This window comes from Musca autumnalis, unplaced genomic scaffold, assembly GCF_047663935.1.
Source record: "Musca autumnalis isolate F117 unplaced genomic scaffold, ASM4766393v1 scaffold_3, whole genome shotgun sequence".
Classification (NCBI taxonomy): Eukaryota; Metazoa; Arthropoda; class Insecta; order Diptera; family Muscidae; genus Musca; species Musca autumnalis.
Window position 1 is genome coordinate 230,374,707 of NW_027411866.1, and position 17,740 is coordinate 230,392,446.

At 37.4% G+C, this 17,740-nt stretch overlaps 3 protein-coding genes across 6 annotated transcripts in view; 1 reads left to right on the forward strand and 2 right to left on the reverse strand.

The window, feature by feature from the left end:
• Window positions 1-17,740, reverse strand: part of goe (endothelin converting enzyme 1) — a 309,104-nt gene that overhangs the window by 83,785 nt on the left and 207,579 nt on the right. The gene's annotated exons all lie outside the window — the stretch shown is intronic.
• Window positions 567-2,416, forward strand: LOC141396779 (uncharacterized). Its single transcript, XM_073972421.1, has 2 exons — window positions 567-581; window positions 1,622-2,416. Exons 1-2 carry the CDS (start codon window positions 567-569, stop codon window positions 2,414-2,416), a joined length of 810 nt encoding a protein of 269 aa, XP_073828522.1.
• On the reverse strand, window positions 11,482-12,247 carry LOC141396782 (uncharacterized). Its single transcript, XM_073972425.1, has 2 exons — window positions 11,758-12,247; window positions 11,482-11,690 (listed from the first exon to the last, which is right to left on the reverse strand). Exons 1-2 carry the CDS (start codon window positions 12,245-12,247, stop codon window positions 11,482-11,484), a joined length of 699 nt encoding a protein of 232 aa, XP_073828526.1.

The window sequence follows — 17,740 nt, forward strand, 5'->3', positions numbered from 1 at the left end:
ATTTTATTTTGAACGATTTGATTTTGAACGAAGCATTGGTAAAAACATCCGACTCCTCTTCGACCAAAATTATGCCAATATTTTAACAAATGCATCTTATAGTTTTCCTCCTGTTAAATAATCTGACTGATTTTTTTTTAATTATTTTAACAAAATTTTATTACCCAGTGTTATTTATTATTTATTTAGCACCTTTTTCAAAGCCACTATTTCGGGCAGCTATAGACATTGACTTGCAGTGAAGGAAATACCGGAAATAAGCATTCGGAGTCATCGATTTATGACACATTGTTTATATTTCTTGGAGATTTATTTTAATAAATTTATTTAATTAGATTTAATTAAAATATAATATTTTTTATGGATACTTTTTCACTGCATCATGGGTTGCGGATGATAAGTTTCTGAGGCAAGTTTTTCTATTATAACCAATCTCGTTTCGATTTCATTGCCATGAAGACAATTTGGTATATAACTGTTTGCCTGCAGGCTATTTGGTATCAGTAGTTTCTCAACAACTCTTCGGGAGAGATCAATCAAACTAACGCAAAATTCTAAGCTTGAACATGAATTCATTTGTGGTGAGTTTTGAAGGCGAATAAAGAAAAACGAATTGGAAATGTGGATTACCAGTTAGATGAAAGGACCTTGCAGATAAATGTGTGGAAAATAAGTGTTTGTGAAACAAAAAGGAACAATGAAGGATTTAAAAGAAAATGTTAAAAAATGCAAACAATGAAGTATTGTGAAAAAAGTATTATTTTCAACAATTTAAAAATTAATATATAAAAATTTGCTAAGAAGTCGTAAACAACGGGATACGTTTTTAAAAAACTCTGAATAATGAATTGTAAACAAAAAGCTCACCAATAGAGCTTGGAAAGCTCTTAAACTCCAAGAAAACTCCCGGAATCAAATCACTTCAATTTCATAACGAACTATTCAATGATAAAACTTGGATTATATAAAAGTGTGCCGATAAAACTTAAGTGAAGCTTTTACGAAAGTTTTGTTTTATCTTAGAAAAAGTTAAAACACATATGGCATTAAGCTTTTACAATATAAATTAAACCAAAGAACTTAAGATCATTGACAACAGAGCTTTTACATACATAATTTCTATAATTCATTAATATGTTATAAAGTTATAACAGAAACTTGTGTTCAACAATACCGGAAATCAAAAGCTTTGGACTGAGCGGTTTTACAGTAAAAACACTGAAAATTTTAGGTTTCAGGCTTAATTGCAAAATAATCAATTAACAGCTTATTTTCTAACTTAAAATATGGTTTATAAAAACAACAATGTAATTCAAAAAACTTTAGACTTGAGATGTGCTTCAAGTCAACTCTCAACGTAAAAATTATTGTATCATAAAATTAAAAATTTTATAATAAAATAATACATGAATTCAAAATGCTCATAATGGAGAAAATGCAACATAAAAACTTAAAACTTGAACTACGGTCAAATATTACGAATTAAAAAAGCTGCCGAATTAAAAGGAAGCTTCATTTCCACAAACAGTATTTTTTAATTGTCAAATTCCACCCTTATGTTCCATAATATCAACTGCCTCAATTTCTCTCTCTCTCTCTCTCTTTCACTCTTCCATTTCAGTTAATTGCCTGTGCCACAGTGCTTTTGAGCTGTGCCCATGCCCGCCCTGATGTCAGCTTGGGCTATCACTACCACCCAGACCAAACCAGTGGTGGTGCTTCCGTTTTGAGTGTCCCAGATTCCTCCTCTTCCTCTTCGTCCTCCTATGAAGGAAGTTCAGGATTTGGCGGCTCATCATTTGGTGTTGGCGGCGGTTCACAATTCAATTCTGGTGGCTCATCCTACTCTCAAAGTTCTTATGTTGTAGGTGGACAAGAAGCCTTTGGAGCTCCAGTGATTACCAAACATTTCTACCTCCACACCGCTCCCGAAGATAATGACGGACAAGAAATTGTTAAATACATCAACATTGGTCGTCCCCAAAAGAACTATCGTGTTGTCTTCATTGATGCACCCTCCAACACTAATAACAAGGCTAAAGTTATTGCCAATGTTGCACCAACTGAAGAAAAAACCGCCATTTATGTCCTCTCCAAGAAGAACAATGCTTTGGATATCAACACTGAAGTTGTTACTCCTGCTCCAGTCAATAACAAACCTGAAGTCTTCTTTATCAAATACAAGACTCCCGAAGAGGCCATTCATGCTCAACACACCATCCAAGCCCAATACGATGCTCTCGGTGGTACCTCCGAATCCCACAATGAAGGTACAATTCCAGTTTCTTCGGTTATCGGTAGCTTGGGAGGTTCCGGTGGCAGTGATGCTGGTCATGGTGATCTTAGAGATGTCCCCGTTGTTACCTACACCGGCTCCAATACTCAACAAACTTATTTGCCAGCTAACCACAAATAAATTTTAATTTGAAATGATAAAAAATTTTAATAAATTGTTTCATAAATTTGTCGAGATATTTATGTTTTGTTTTTGTTGTAAATAATTTTTTTGTAATGTTGCATTTTGTAAAAAAATAGGAAAGCTTTTATTGTAAATAAAATAACGTCTTTTTGAAAAACGAACAACCATGCATTTTTACTCCGCGCAATTTTCATACATGCGAATTAAATAATTGTCATATTATGTAATTTCAATATGAATCCGAAATTCAATAATTTAAACATCAATTTAAAATGAATACGCTTGGAATTACAAATAGAATAATCGAATTAGATCAATTTTTAAATCAAATTTCAAATTAGTGCAACATTTCGAAACTGTAACCAATTTTGAATTACAATTGGGAAATTTTAAAATGAATTCTAGTGGTCTTAGAGAAAGAAGCACGCCATTCGAATTTTTGATTTGTTAATGAAATCATGTTTGGCTTTTCGAATTTGACAAATCAGGTAAAAATCGAACCGAAAGTCGAATAAAGTGCAGCTCACACTATCAGTTATGAAAGCACAGTGGTACAGAATTGTTTTTTTTTCCTGGTGAGAATTCTCTAACTTTTAAACGGATGGAGATATCTTCATAATTTCGACAGATAACGCAAACAGCTTTCCGGCGAAACAAAAGCAAAAAACATCAAATTCGGTATAGTAGCTGAAGAGCAATCTATGGTTAAAGTTAAACTTTTTTTTACTATTTTTATACCCTCAGCATTCAAGCCGGCAAAATGTGCCTCATCGAAATAATGGTTTTAGACCCCGAGTATGTTTGGACGGAATCCGTTTCATACAATTTAAAGTCGATATAGCAATGTCCGTCTTTCTGTCTGGCTGGTGCGCACGATAACTGTCGAACAGATGAACCGATTTGGTCCAAAATTTGGCTTTCGTAACATTTTGTCCAAACTTAGTTTACGTTCCCAGATGGGTAATATCGGTCCACTCCTTCTGGTACCTTTTGAACGGAGTAATCGATTTTGTCTATTCTTTGCTCATCGTGAAATTTCTACCAGACTTGGATAAGGTGTCAATATGGACTCCATCACTCCACTCCTTCCAGTGCCTCTCACACAAAATTTCAGAAAAGTTCAGCTTAGGACCTGCTCTCGAATCGCATTTTTTGTTGTAATAGCTTGTATTTACTACCCTCATACGCCGGTACAAGTTTCATCTGGGGCAAGTCCATACCTCCTGAGGAAATGTCCTGAAACTTGCAAAACATCCCATAACATCGTGACTACACACGTTAGAGCGCAAGATAACTCTAGAACGGATCAATCGATTTTGTCTATACTTTACGCATCCTAATATATCTACCAGATAAAGATCAGGTTCGAAAATGGACTATATGTGCCCACTCCTACGGGAACCTATCACACCAAATTTCGGATGTGTTCATTTAAGACCTGCTATCGAATCACTTTGATTTTTGTTGAAGCAACTTGCATTCGCTGCCTCAATTACAATAGTAAAAGTTTTTCCAGAGGCGAGTCCATACTTCTTGAAAAAACAACCCAAAAAGTGTAAAAAACCTCTACTGTACCATATGTAGTGTCTGGAGAACACGATAACTCTCGTTGTGATCAAGGGATTTGGTTCAAAATTGTGCCTTCATATTTTGTCATAGTTTAGTTTTAGTTCCAAGATAGGCAATCCCAGTCAACAACATCCTGTACTTCCCCGACTATTTAAAAAAATTCACTAAATGGTATGCACGATATATCTTGAACGAATTTGGCCCAAACTTCGGATCTCCTATTATTTTGTCAAAATTTAGTTCAACTTCTAAAATGGAGGTACCTTAGTGTACAACATTTGTGTATAAGTGCAGTTTAAGGTTTGTTCGAAGATCCTTTGGAAATGTATATATAAAAACTCATACACTGGTGTGCGAAATAATAGAGCCACAATCGTCACAATGCATTAAACGTTTCTATAACACTTCCTGCAAAGTGTGTTATGGCGCATTTAAGATTTGTATAATAAAATATGTAATAATTGTTTCACAAACATCCCAGAAGGGACAAGGGAGACTTCTCTCATATCAGTGAGTGCACCCCGATTCATATTAGTTCAATGATATGGGACCGCCTGTAGAGATGTTTTATATGGCTGAAATACTCAGGGAATGTTGCCAATATTACTGAGGGCTATTTTGCATGTCCCCAGAGGAACATTAGGTTGAACATTTCCTTGACAGATGGTAAAAAAGTTTGTTGAATTTGAACAGAGGAAACTTATATAGCAAATTGACACGCTTTTAATAAACTCTGCTAGTCATCATCGATGTTTTAAAAGGTCTGAAGGGACCTAAAAAATCGATTAGTTGTCAATGAGAGCCGTACCTAAGATTTTTTGAGCGACATTTTTGCAGAACATTTCGAAGCTAAAAAACGTCATCTTGTGGTACTTTTATAGCGGTTCTTAAAATAAAGGACGAAAAGGACATTGAAGGAAACGAGTTAGAAGGACGAAGTGCTCTACGCAAATAATTCTCATTGGATTCAACTGCAGACATGTCATCTCAAAAATAAGCTAAAACAATGTCCATGCTTTGCACCTCCTTAAATTTCTACCAGACATAGATAAGGTATCGCTCCACTGCTTCGGGTACCTCCCACACAAAATTTCGGAAAAGTTCAGTTTAGGACCTGCTCTCGAACCGCTTTGATTTTTGTTGTAATAACTTGCATTTACTGCCCCCCATACGACGGTATAAGTTTCATCAGGGGCAAGTCCATACTTCCTCAGAAAATGGCGCGAAAGCTGTAAAAACCCGCTTTAGCAGCGTGTGTAGTGTAAGAAGCGCACGATGAAAACTAAAACAAGTTCTAAGATTGGCCACATCGGGACACTCCTTCGGTGTGCATGATAACTCTCTAAGGCAGTGACCGATTTGATACAAACTTTGGACATCGTAATATTTCTACGAGACATAGATCCGGTTAGAATATGGACAATATATATCAACTCCTTCGGATATTTGCCACACAAAATTTCGGAAAAGTGCAGTTTAGCCCCTTCTCTCGAATCGTTTTGATTTGTTTTTAACATGTTGCGCTCAAAGCACCTATTACGATGGTACAAATTTTTGAGTGACAAATCCATACCCCTTGAGAAAATGATCCGAAAGTTGTAAAAAACCCGCACGGCTAGCATGTGTAGTGGCTGGTGCTCACGAAAACTCTCGAATCGAATACAGCATTGGTCCACACATTGCATATTCTAATATTTCTTCGAAAATTAGCTGAAATTCGAAGGTGGTGCTTATAAGTGCACTTCTTCCATTATTTTTCCCACAAAAGTTCGAAAATATTCGCGATATTCGGAGCAACCGGTTTGATCCAAACTTTGGATCTCAAAATATTTTGTCCAAACCTAGTGTATGTTTAAAAGTGGGCCATATTTTTGGCGTTCATACGCCCAAAATTTTGAAAACACTTAGGGGGTACATAAGTTACATACGTTTTTTAGAAAAAAAGTGTTTAAATTCACATTTGCGGGCATATCCGTGAAATTTGTCACGGCGTGTTAGCGTTCAAAGCCAAACTCATAACTTCAAAGGCAGCGCAAAATAGCGTTTTTCATGAAGAAATACATTTCAACGGCCAAATATCCGTTAATGTATAAACCCAGCAAACCAATCGTACCGACATCTTAACGAAATCGGAACAAAATTCGGACGATATGTCCGATGTCTGAAACGAAATCGTAACGACATCTTAACGAAAGTTGTATGAAGTGGTTGACATAATTTCGGAACGAAATGTCGGAGCGACATCGTACCGATTTCGATCCGATTTCGTAACGAAATCTGAAGAAAATCCTTGGGAAATTCGGAAAGGAAATTTCTTTCCGACATTCGTTCCGAAATCGGAACGAAATCTGTACAAAATCTGAACTATTTCCGCACCGAAAATCGTTTAGAAATCGGAACGAAATCTGAACGACGTTGCTTCCGAAATTGTTCAGACATGTCGGACATCCGACATTTGGTTTGCTGGGAAAACACATTTGCATTCGACAGTCGATACGTCTGAAGAGCTGCTTAACTAACAGCGAAACCAGGGAACGTAATTTGGTGACTGTGTGAGTTCGAGTCCTTGGCGTTCCTTTTTCACTTATAAAAAAAAAATCCGATCATCAAGCTTAACTCTAAACGAGAAAATTAATAAAAATCATGAAAAATTATCTTCGCCCTAACAGGCAAAATTTCAGACTGAGCCAGGCTGTGATTTGAACCCACGTCCTTGAAAATATATCAAAAATGTTGTCACGGCGTGTTAGCGTTCAAAGCCAAACTCATAACTTCAAAGGCAGCGCAAAATAGCGTTTGTCATGAAGAAATACATTTCAACGGCCAAAGAACACAACGGGTTATTAAAGAACACAAAAAAACTTGTTTACTTCAACACATTTTTTTTTTTTGTATTTCCACCAACATAGCTTCCACGATTTAATAAATGGTAAAGCCCAACTTCAAAGATTAACAACTTTTTTGAATATTACCATATACCTTCAGCCTGTGTGGATTGAAATACTTTTTTTCAAAAAAAAAAAACATGTATTCAGGGGGGGTTTTCAAAATTTTGGGCGTATGAAAAGAAATGTATAGATAGGATAAAAGCTCAAAAATTTACGCCTACGAAAAACATAATATCGCTGTAAACAGGGCCACTAGGAAAACCTTCGGTAAAATGTTCAAAGGATCCTCGAACCACACAAAAATGTTGAACATTAAACTAAGTTTCGAAAATATTTAGAGATCCAAAGTTTGGACCAAATCGGTTGTTACGCCGATGAGAAATCGCGCATACCATTTTAGCGAATATTTTCGAACTTTTGTGGGGGAGGTATCGGATGTAGTGGACCTATAAGCACAACCTTGGAATTTCATCTACTATTCGAAGAAATATTATAATATCCAAAGTGTGGACGAACGCTGTATTCGGTTCGAGCACTCCAGTCACTACATATAGTGCCATAGGGGTTTTTACAACTTTCGGGTTGTTTTCGTAAGGAGTATGGACTTACCCCTGAAAAAACTTTTACTGTCGTAATTTAGGCAGCGAATACTAACTGCTTCAACAAAAACCAAAGTGATTCGAGAGCAGGCCTTATGTCTTTTCTTGATGTGAACAATTTTTATAGTGAGCATTGTACCAAAAAGAATTAAACAACGAACTCTTATGTATTGGGAAAAGGTAGTTTTTCGGTGAACGGAAATATATTTCATTGTTTTTTAAAAACAGAAATATGTGCTGGCGAACATTTCCCAAACACATTTGTTTCGCTCCTCTTTCATAATCGGGTATGTTCTGAGACACACTTCCCTCTCACTTCACGCCTCAAGCATTTTGTTCACCCCATTTACTCCGAATTTTTTCGAATTTCATGGGACTAAGATTCATTAGGGTATTTAAAATGAAGAGTACACCCTAGTGTGTCTCAGAACATACCCGATTATATCCAGTTTTATTATATTACGTTGTTTTTTCGTTATTCTTCACTAAAACTAATTATTACACACAAAGTAATGTTTGAGGGTTAATTACCCTACCAGCCTAAAAGTAGGCACCATTATTAATAAGGCAACTTCAATATAGTGTTTTTTATTTCGTTGGATATACAGCAGTTTAATCTACATATATGATGTTTCTTCTCTAGTCACAAAATCAAACATGGCTCCTTTGACTAAGATCCGGCAAATGATTAGAAGATAATGTTTTTCTATTGCAGTACCGCCCAATTTTAGTTATTTTTGAAGTTTTTAGCCAAATTTACTGACCTGTGGTAAAAAAAAAACTTTCTCCAACAAAAATTTTAGTAAAGCCCCCATATAATGATACCATCCTACTTCAGGTTTATTTTTATAGTTTTACTTTATGGACCAATTTGATTTCATTCAATTTTCAGAACCCACCGGTGTTTATTAGAGAGTTGACTCGAAACAAAATAAAGCTTAAGAATTGATAGTAAAGTAATGTCAACATTTCTTACCCTCCATTTGGATATGTTTAACAAAATACGAAAGAAGTGCACTCTTACCTGAAATGATAAAAAACAAAAGACAAAGGATCAGTATTCGATGAAAATAAATATTGAAAAAAATATATTGTATGTGAGTATTTGAAAGCAAATGTCAATTTTATTTTAAAAGTGAATATTGAACGTGAATATTGGAAATACAAATTAATAATTACCAAAAATAAAAAAATAGTACACTACGAATGAGATTTTTAATAAAATTGTTTGGGGGATAACCCTTAATAAGGGTATACTTAACATTAACAGAAGCTGTAAATATGACATTTCTATCGATATATTTGCAAGGACTATCATAGTGACAACTGAAGAACAACACGACCCAAAGGGCCATCTATTCTACAGTAGACGACCCAAAGGGCCATCTACTCTACCGTAGACGACCCTACAGTAAACGACCCAAAGGGCCATCTACTCTAAAGTAGACGAACCAGAGGGCCATCTACTCTACAGTAGACGACCCAAAGGGCCATCTACTCTACAATAAGCGATCCAAAGGGCCATCTACTGTACAGTAAACGACCAAAAGGGCCATCTACTCTACAGTAAACGACCCAAAGGGCCATCTACTCTACAGTAGACGACCCAAAGGGCCATCTACTCTACAGTAGACGACCCAAAGGGCCATCTACTCTACAGTAGACGACCCAAAGGGCCATCTACTCTACAGTAGACGACCCAAAGGGCCATCTACTCTACAGTAGACGACCCAAGGGGCCATCTACTCTAGAGTAGACGACCCTAAGGGCCATCTACTCTACAGTAGACAACCCAAAGGGCCATATACTTTAGAGTAGACGACCCAAAGGGCCATTTACTCTACAGTTGACGACCCAAAGGGCCATTTACTCTACAGTTGACGACCCAAAGGGCCATCTACTCTGCAGTAGACGACCCAAAGGGCCATCTACTCTACAGTAGACGACCCAAAAGGGCCATCTACCCTACATTAGACGACACAAAGGGCCATCTACTCTACAGTAGACGACCCCAAGGGCCATCTACTCTACAGTAGACAACCCAAAGGGCAATCTACTCTATAGTAGACGACCCAACGAACCATATACTCTACAGTAGACGACCCAAATGACCATCTACTCTACAGTAGACGACCCAAAGAGCCATCTACACTACAGTAGACCACCTAAAGGGCCATATACTCTACAGTAGAGGACCCAAAGGGATATCTACTCTACAGTAGACGACTCAAAAGGCAATCTATTCTACAGTAGACGACCCAAAGGGCCATCTACTCTACAGTAGACGACCCAAAGGGCCATCTATTCTACAGTAGACGACCCAAAAGGCAATCTATTCTACAGTGGACGACCCAAAGGGCCATCTACTCTACAGTAGACGACCCAAAGGGCCATCTACTCTGCAGTAGACCACCCAAAGGGCCATCTACTCTACAGTAGACGACCCAAAGGGCCATCTACTCTACAGTAGACGACCCAAAGGGCAATCTACTCTACAGTAGACGACCCAAAGGGCCATCTACTCTACAGTAGACGATCCAAAGAGCCATCTACACAACAGTAGACGACCTAAAGGGCCATATACTCTACAGTAGACGACCCAAAGGGTTATCTACTCTACAGTAGACGACCCAAAGGGCCATCTACTCTACAGTAGACGACCCATAGGGCCATCTACTCGACAGTAGACGACCTAAAGGGACATATACTCTACAGTAGACGACCCAAAGGGTTATCTACTCTACAGTAGACGACCCAAAGGGCCATCTACTCTACAGTAGACGACCCAAAGGGACATCTACTCTACAGTAGACGACCCAAAGGGCCGTCTACTCTACAGTATATGACCCAAGGTGCCATCTACTCTACAGTAGACGACCCAAAGGGCCATCTACTCTACAGTATATGACCCAAGGTGCCATCTACTCTACAGTAGACGACCCAAAGGGCCATCTACTCTACAGTAGACGACCCAAAAGGCCATATACTCTACAGTAGACGACCCAAAGGGCCATCTACTCTACAGTAGACGACCCAAGGGGCCATCTATTCTACAGTAGACGACAAACAGGGCCATCTACTCTACAGTAGACGACCCAAAGGGCTATATACTCTATAGTAGACGACCCAAAGGGCCATCTACTATACAGAAGACGATCCAAAGGGCCATATAACCACAGTAGACGATAGACTACAGTAGACGACCCAAAGGGCCCGCTACTCTGCAGTAGACGACCCAATGGGCCATCTATTCTACAGTAGACGACCCAAAGGGCCATCTACTCTACAGTAGACGACCCAAGGGGCCATCTATTCTACAGTAGACTACAAACAGGACCATCTACTCTACAGTAGACGACCCACAGGGCCATCTACTCTACAGTAGACGACCCAAAGGGCTATATACTCTATAGTAGACGACCCAAAGGGCCATCTACTATACAGAAGACGATCCAAAGGGCCATATAAACCACAGTAGACGATAGACTACAGTAGACGACCCAAAGGGCCCTCTACTCTGCAGTAGACGACCCAATGGGCCATCTATTCTACAGTAGACGACCCAAAGGGCCATCTACTCTACAGTAGACGACCCAAAGGGCCATCTACTCTAGAGTAGACCAAACAAAGGGTCAGCTACTCTACAGTAGACGACCCAAAGGGCCATGTACTCTGCAGTAGACCCAAAGGGCTATCTACTCTATATTCGATGACGTAATCGGACATGTGTTTTCCAGCACCCAAAGGGGCATCGACTTTACAGTAGGCCACCCGAAGGGCCGGGTTAAACCGAGCGACCTTTTGTGGGCTTGCTGGTCATCTTTGCCATTGCTGTGGCTTACACTATTTAATACTCATTTTGATTACATTTGACTAAGAAACGAATTTATTTATTTATTCCTATGAAAATATTGACAATGAAATATGACAACAATTTTGTTGGAATTCGTTTAAACTTACAACTAAACAACAATTTCTCTAAACATTAACTATTTACAACAACAAATTAATGTTGCAACAAAGCAGGCAAATATTGGGTGTTTGGTGTTTGCACCGTGGGGACCGAGGGGACCGAGGGAACAACATTTCCATTGGTTTTGCGGTAGTTGTAGCTGCCATCAGGGTTAAGGCTATCCAAAGAACCAATGACGGAGGTGATGGGGGCAGTGGTTTCATCGGCAACTTCGTTGGTGCCACCCAATTTGTCGTATTGTTCTGGAATCGGAAAAAAGTTATGTTATTTCGAATTCATGTACATTTTTATTCGTTTATGTAAATTTACCTTTAATTTCCTTTTGTGCCTGTTGAGCCTCATCATCGGTCTTGTATTTAATGAAGAAGACTTCAGGTTTGCTGGCAGCAGTTGGTGCTGGTGTGGCAATATCGCTGGCATCCAATTCATTTTCTTTCTTGTTCAAAACATAGATGACAGTCTTCTCTTCTTGTGGAGCAAATTCAGCAGAATATTTAATATTGCCATTACCAGAGCTGGGAGCCTTAATGAAAACGACACGATAGTTCTTTTGTGGGCGGCCCAATACCAAATGTTTGGTCTTGCCTTGATTTTCATTATCCTCAGGAGCAGAGATCACATAGAATTGCTTACGTACAATGGGATCGAGAGGTTTGGGGGCAGGTGGCAAATATTTGTCACCACCACGATGACCACCGGTGGCGGTAGGAGGTAATCCAATGTTTGTTGGTTGCACATAACTATATGGGGCAGCACAGCAAACGGCTAATAGAGCGGATAACACAACAAAGGCACGCATTTTGTAAAGGATTTGTTTTTTTTGCACTTTTTTAGGTTCGTTTTTTCGATTTTTTGCTTTGTAGTTCTTTTGTCTTCTTGAGACTTGTTTATCTGTTGAACTGTTACTCTTCACTGGATGCTAATTCCCAAAGATCATTCAACTTTTATACAAAAATATCATAAAAAAGTGATTTTCAATGTAGTTCTCCTCCTCGTGAACTTGTCGCCACCGTCGCCATAGACTAAATTGATAAACAACACCAACTAAAAAATATGCAAATTTCCCCCCCTCAACACCAAAACGAAACGACGAGTGACAAAAGGTAAATATTCCTAAATGAATTTTAAGCCTACTCTTGGTAGTTGTTGTATTGTTGCTGCTGCTGTTGTTGCTGTTAAGGCGAAGACAATTTTACGCCTTTGCTTTTTGTTTGTGTCACCAAATATCATTATTATTATTGCTGTTGTTGACATTGTTGCTATTGTTGTTACAGATTATTGAATTGATTCTGATTTTAAGGTTTGAGTGGTGGTTGTCCATGCAGCAGTCAGCCAGTTTTGTCGTCGTGTTTTTGGGAATTTGCCATTTGATTAAGTTGACCCATAATTTATGTAAATTTTTCAATTTCGTTTTCGATGCTGAGCAGAAGAAACACAAAATAAAAGAAGACCGCCCGCCACTACCACACAAGAAGATTAGCTGATGTTTTTTTGGATTTGGCAAAGTTTATTTTTAAACGTTTTTAAGAATTTTAGTTTTGTTTTAGATTTTTTTTCTATGGAAATTGAAAGTGAATCAGTTGTGTCTAAAATTAGTCCAAATATTAGTTTTTAATATTTCCTATAAATTTTGGCAAAGTAATAAAAATAAATATTTGAATATTCATAATTTTTGTTACATTGTTGCCGAGACTTGGAGACACTTTTTAGGTTTGTTTCTTAAGTCTTTTGATTCCTAATTTGTATAACATTTAACGTTTGTTTCTTAAGTCTTTTGGTTTGCGAATATTCACACAAGATTAAATGAGAAACCAATAGAGAGATACATATCTCTCTCAATAGTGGACCAAGAAGAAGAGACAAGTATGGTTGCTATTTCTCTAGTATGTTTCTTAGGCAGTTTTCGTTTCAAGCGGAATATAGTACATAAAAGAAAATACAGCACAATTTGTCTACATTAGCACCTGCGACCCTTTGTTACTTAAGTGAATTAATTTGGAATATTTTTGCAAATAAACTAAACATATTTTAAATTATACTGAGTCTGAAAAAAGGAGGCAAGATGTTTGTTTTTATGTGGTCACCTTAACCGACGCATATTGTGACAAGAATAAAGAAAATAATTAATTCAACAAGTAAGAACGACGCACATTGGGACAAAATGCAGATCTAGCATGTGGTTCGAGGATCCTTCGGAAGGTTTTCGGAAGATTTTCCTAGTGGCCCTGTTTACAGCAATATTATGTTTTTCGTAGACTAGTGTCCGTCTCGAACGGATGAACCGATTCGGCCCAAAATTTGGCTTTCGTAATATTTTGTCCAAACTTAGTTTAAGTTCGAAGATGGGTTATATCGGTCCACTCCTTCCGGTACCTCCCCCACAAAAGTTCAAAAATGTTCGGATAATTTGTGTGCACGATAACTCTTGAAAAAAGTATCCAAGTTTCTTCAGAGGCAAGTCCATACATCCTAAAAAACAGCCTGAATGGCGCAAAAACCCCGTATGATATCGTCTGTAGTGGTTGGAACGCAAGACAAATCTCGAACGGATCTACCCATTCGGTCCAAAATTTAGCATTGTCAAATTTTCTCCAAACTTAGTTTAAGTTCGAAGATAAGCCATATCGCTCCCCACAACATTTCAAAAATGTTCGGAAAATATGTGCGCACGATAACTCTTGATGGGGTGATCAATTTGGTCCATACTCTACACATCATTATATATCCACCAGATATATATCAGGTTCGAATATGGACTATATTTGTCCACTTCTTCGGGTACCTCTCACACAAAGTTTCGGATAAGTTCACTTTAAGACCTGCTCTCGAATCACTTTGATTTTTGTTGAAACAACTTGCATTCACTGACCCCTTTACGATGGTACAAGTTTTTTTAGGGGCAATTAAATACTTTCTGAGAAAATAGCCCAAACGTTGGTCCGAAATTTGGCCTCCGTAATTTTTGTCCAAACTTACCGGTCCACAACTTCCAGTACTTCCCCCCAAAATTTAAAAAAAGTCACTAAAATGGTATGCATGATACACTTTCGTGAACATTCTAATATTTTGTCCAAATTTAGTTTAACTTTTAAAATGGTCCATATTGGTCCTCTCTTTAAGGTACCTCTCCCGCAAAACGTTAACATTTTTGTTTAAGTGCAGTTTAGGGTATGTTCGAAGATCCTTTGGAAATACATACCGATGTGGTCCTGTTTACAGCGATATTATGTTTTCCGTGGACAAGCAAATGTTATACGATGAGCCACTGAAATTACTAGTGGGTGCGGTATCTATCGAAAAGATATGACTCCCAAAATAAGATCCACTTTCATAATGGACTGTGTCGGTTCATTCCTTCAAGTACCTCCTCCGCAACACTTTAATCCTAATCCTCATTTTGTCTGTAAGTTCAAATGGGCCACAAAATTCTGAAATGGCCCTAAATACATTCGATCTGTCCGTAGATGAAAGTTTCAATTCACATAGGGTATATCTCTGTCGGCAAAGCCGATTGATACTTTTTTACTTGTTTGGTGTAATTTTGATGATTTTGGTAATTTTGATGATTTTTGCCGCATTATCCAACCGAAATGGCTGACATTTTGTATTTAGTCTTGGTTGGGGTTATACAACTTTTCACTTGCAATTTGTCAGTATAGATCCACGTCTTTATATAGCCCCCATAGAACGGTACCTCCCGATTTTCGGTATGTTGAAGATGAGTCCTCAATATCGCACCGACATGGCTTAAATCTGATTTGAATATACATACATAATTTATGGTGGAGGGTATAATAAAAGTTCAACATCGCCCCATTTTGCACGTTTTAGTAATAAAAAATTGTATTTAGCAGTTTCTTTGGAGACGCATTACTGCAGGGCGGTCTTATTCATTTTGGTTTTCTTAACTGTTATGCTGTGATCGATTCCAAATAATATCTGATCTTATTTATCATTAAAAAAGCTTCCTTCCCGAATTGGCAAATTTCCTAAAAATTGCTATAAAACAAAAGTCGCCGGAAGTTTCCGGTTTGTTATTGTCCAAATACACAGTATAACAAAATCGAACTTTTTTTTAAATTACAAGAAACCCCGCACAGACTATAAAAGAGGAGCGAAAAAAGAAGACACGTGTATCGGCGTTTTGAAAGTTTACGCCGGGAAGTAACCTAAATAGGCATCTTAGGTATAAAGTGTCTTTGGCAACATTGCTGACAACAATGCGGGGTATTTTTTTATAAAAAAAAAAAAAATCCTCATGCGAGTCACTAAAGGGGTCTTTTTGTCCCCTTTTTTCAAAAACGTTTAAAAACTCCTTTAAAATGTGATCGTATCAGATTAAAATATTCTACAAAATTCTTTGTCGTAAAATTTTACTATAGGTCCCCGAATACACCAAAATTCTAAATCGTACCTGAACGTCAGTTATTTGCCAAAAGTAAAATCATGTTTTAGGGTTAATGTTGTACTTTATCTAAGTTTATTAAGTTTTGTCCCACAAAACTTCATTCTACATAGAAGGCGTCAAGGACAAAAATAATCTCCATCAAATTTCAATGTAAGTCGCCGAATATATGAAATATGTATTTGCAATATATATCAAATTTGCAACAAAACACCCAAATATTTTTTTAATAAATTTGTTTTGTTCTTTTTTCGAGTTGATGTATGAAAGTAACATGAAATTTAGTTTTAGACGAAAGGTGTTAAAAGAAGAAATATTCTACACAAAATTTCACTGTAAGTCCTAGAACAAACTAGATATCTGAGTAAAATACTTTGATAAGAAAATGGCGTTAGAAAATTCGATATTATAGGTAGAAATTATTTGTTAAACTTTTAGACTCTTAATTAAAATTTATTCCATACTGAGTCAAAATGTCCTAAAATACCTCACTTTTTGGGTGTTGTGTCAAAAGAAGAAATGTTCCAAATTAAATTGCATTATGAGTCTCTGAACAAAAGAAATTTGTAGCTATAATATTAAACATCTCCAGAAGCTTTCCCTTTTTATATATGATTTAGGACCATATTCTATCGTTTTATTCACATTTTCGTTATCTGCAGTCACAAAATATACTTTATTGAAGTTTTTTGATAATAAAATCTTTCAGAAGATTATGTGTGCTCAATCCATGAAACATCTATGGTGAATATATATAGGGAAAATATTGATAATCCAGATCGGACTTTGAAAAATTACGCATTTTAGTACTATAAACAAAAATAACGTCATCAGGATAAGTCATAGGTTCCTGATATAGTATGTGAAAATGCGGGGATAGTCTACGGCTATTGCCCAGTGAATATATATCTGACATACGAGTCCTAACATCCATGGTTTTGGCAAGGTCCTAAATACTCTAATGATGGCAGCTACTCCTGCTCTGATAAAATTGACAAAAATGCTTTGACATGTCATTTTCACCAATGCTTTCGCATGTCATTTCCACCAATGCTTTGGCATGTCATTTTCACCAACCCTTTGCAATTACATTATCATTACGACGAGAGTTTTAACAACGTTGGTTGTGATTTAGAGTCTCCGACAGCATCAAGCATATTGTAAATAATTATTCTTGCGTATTTAGAAAAAATGTGTATAAATAAAAACACAAAATTCATCTCTATTGGATCGGTGGGATGGGTTCAAATGCTGATGAAAAGATCGGATCTTTCACGACTTCCTTTTCAAGGGTTCAAATGCTGATGAAAAGATCGGATCTTTCACGACTTCCTTGGCATTGGTTCAAATGCTAATGAAAAGATCGGATTTTTCAGGACTTCGTTTGAACCAAAGCAAAAGATGCCATGAAATCTCGGCATCGCATGGAACCCCTTCCTTTAAATTTTGCAGGGATATTTTGTTGAATTTCGGAGGGGGTGGGGTACTTCCCCTATACCCTATTATATTAAAAATGATATATTTTCAATAATTACAAATGTATCAGTGTGAAAATTAATTTGCGAGACAATTGTGGTTGTGTCTCCGGGTATGGTCTCAGGTGAAAATAGGATGCATATTTTCTTGAATTTCGAAAGTTTAACACGTCCACTTTTTATACCCTCAGCCTTTAGGCTAAAGAGGGTATTTACACTTTGATTCGACCAAAAATGTGCCTCATCGAAATAATGGTTTTAGACCCCAGGTATGTTTGTACGATATCCGTTTCAGACAATTTTGAGTAGATCTAGCAATGTCCGTCCGTCCGTCCGTCTGTCTGTCCGTCTGTCTGGCTGGCTGGTGCGCACCATAACTCTCGAACGGATCAATCGATTCGGTTCAAATTTT

What these genes read in the sequence shown, in the direction of transcription:
- LOC141396782 (XM_073972425.1), bottom strand. Translation starts at nt 12,247, where the DNA reads ATGCGTGCCTTTGTTGTGTTATCCGCTCTATTAGCCGTTTGCTGTGCT. An exon ending in GGCACAAAAGGAAATTAAAG is followed by an intron (nt 11,691 to 11,757) that starts GTAAATTTACAT and finishes TTCCGATTCCAG; the next exon opens with AACAATACGACAAATTGGGT.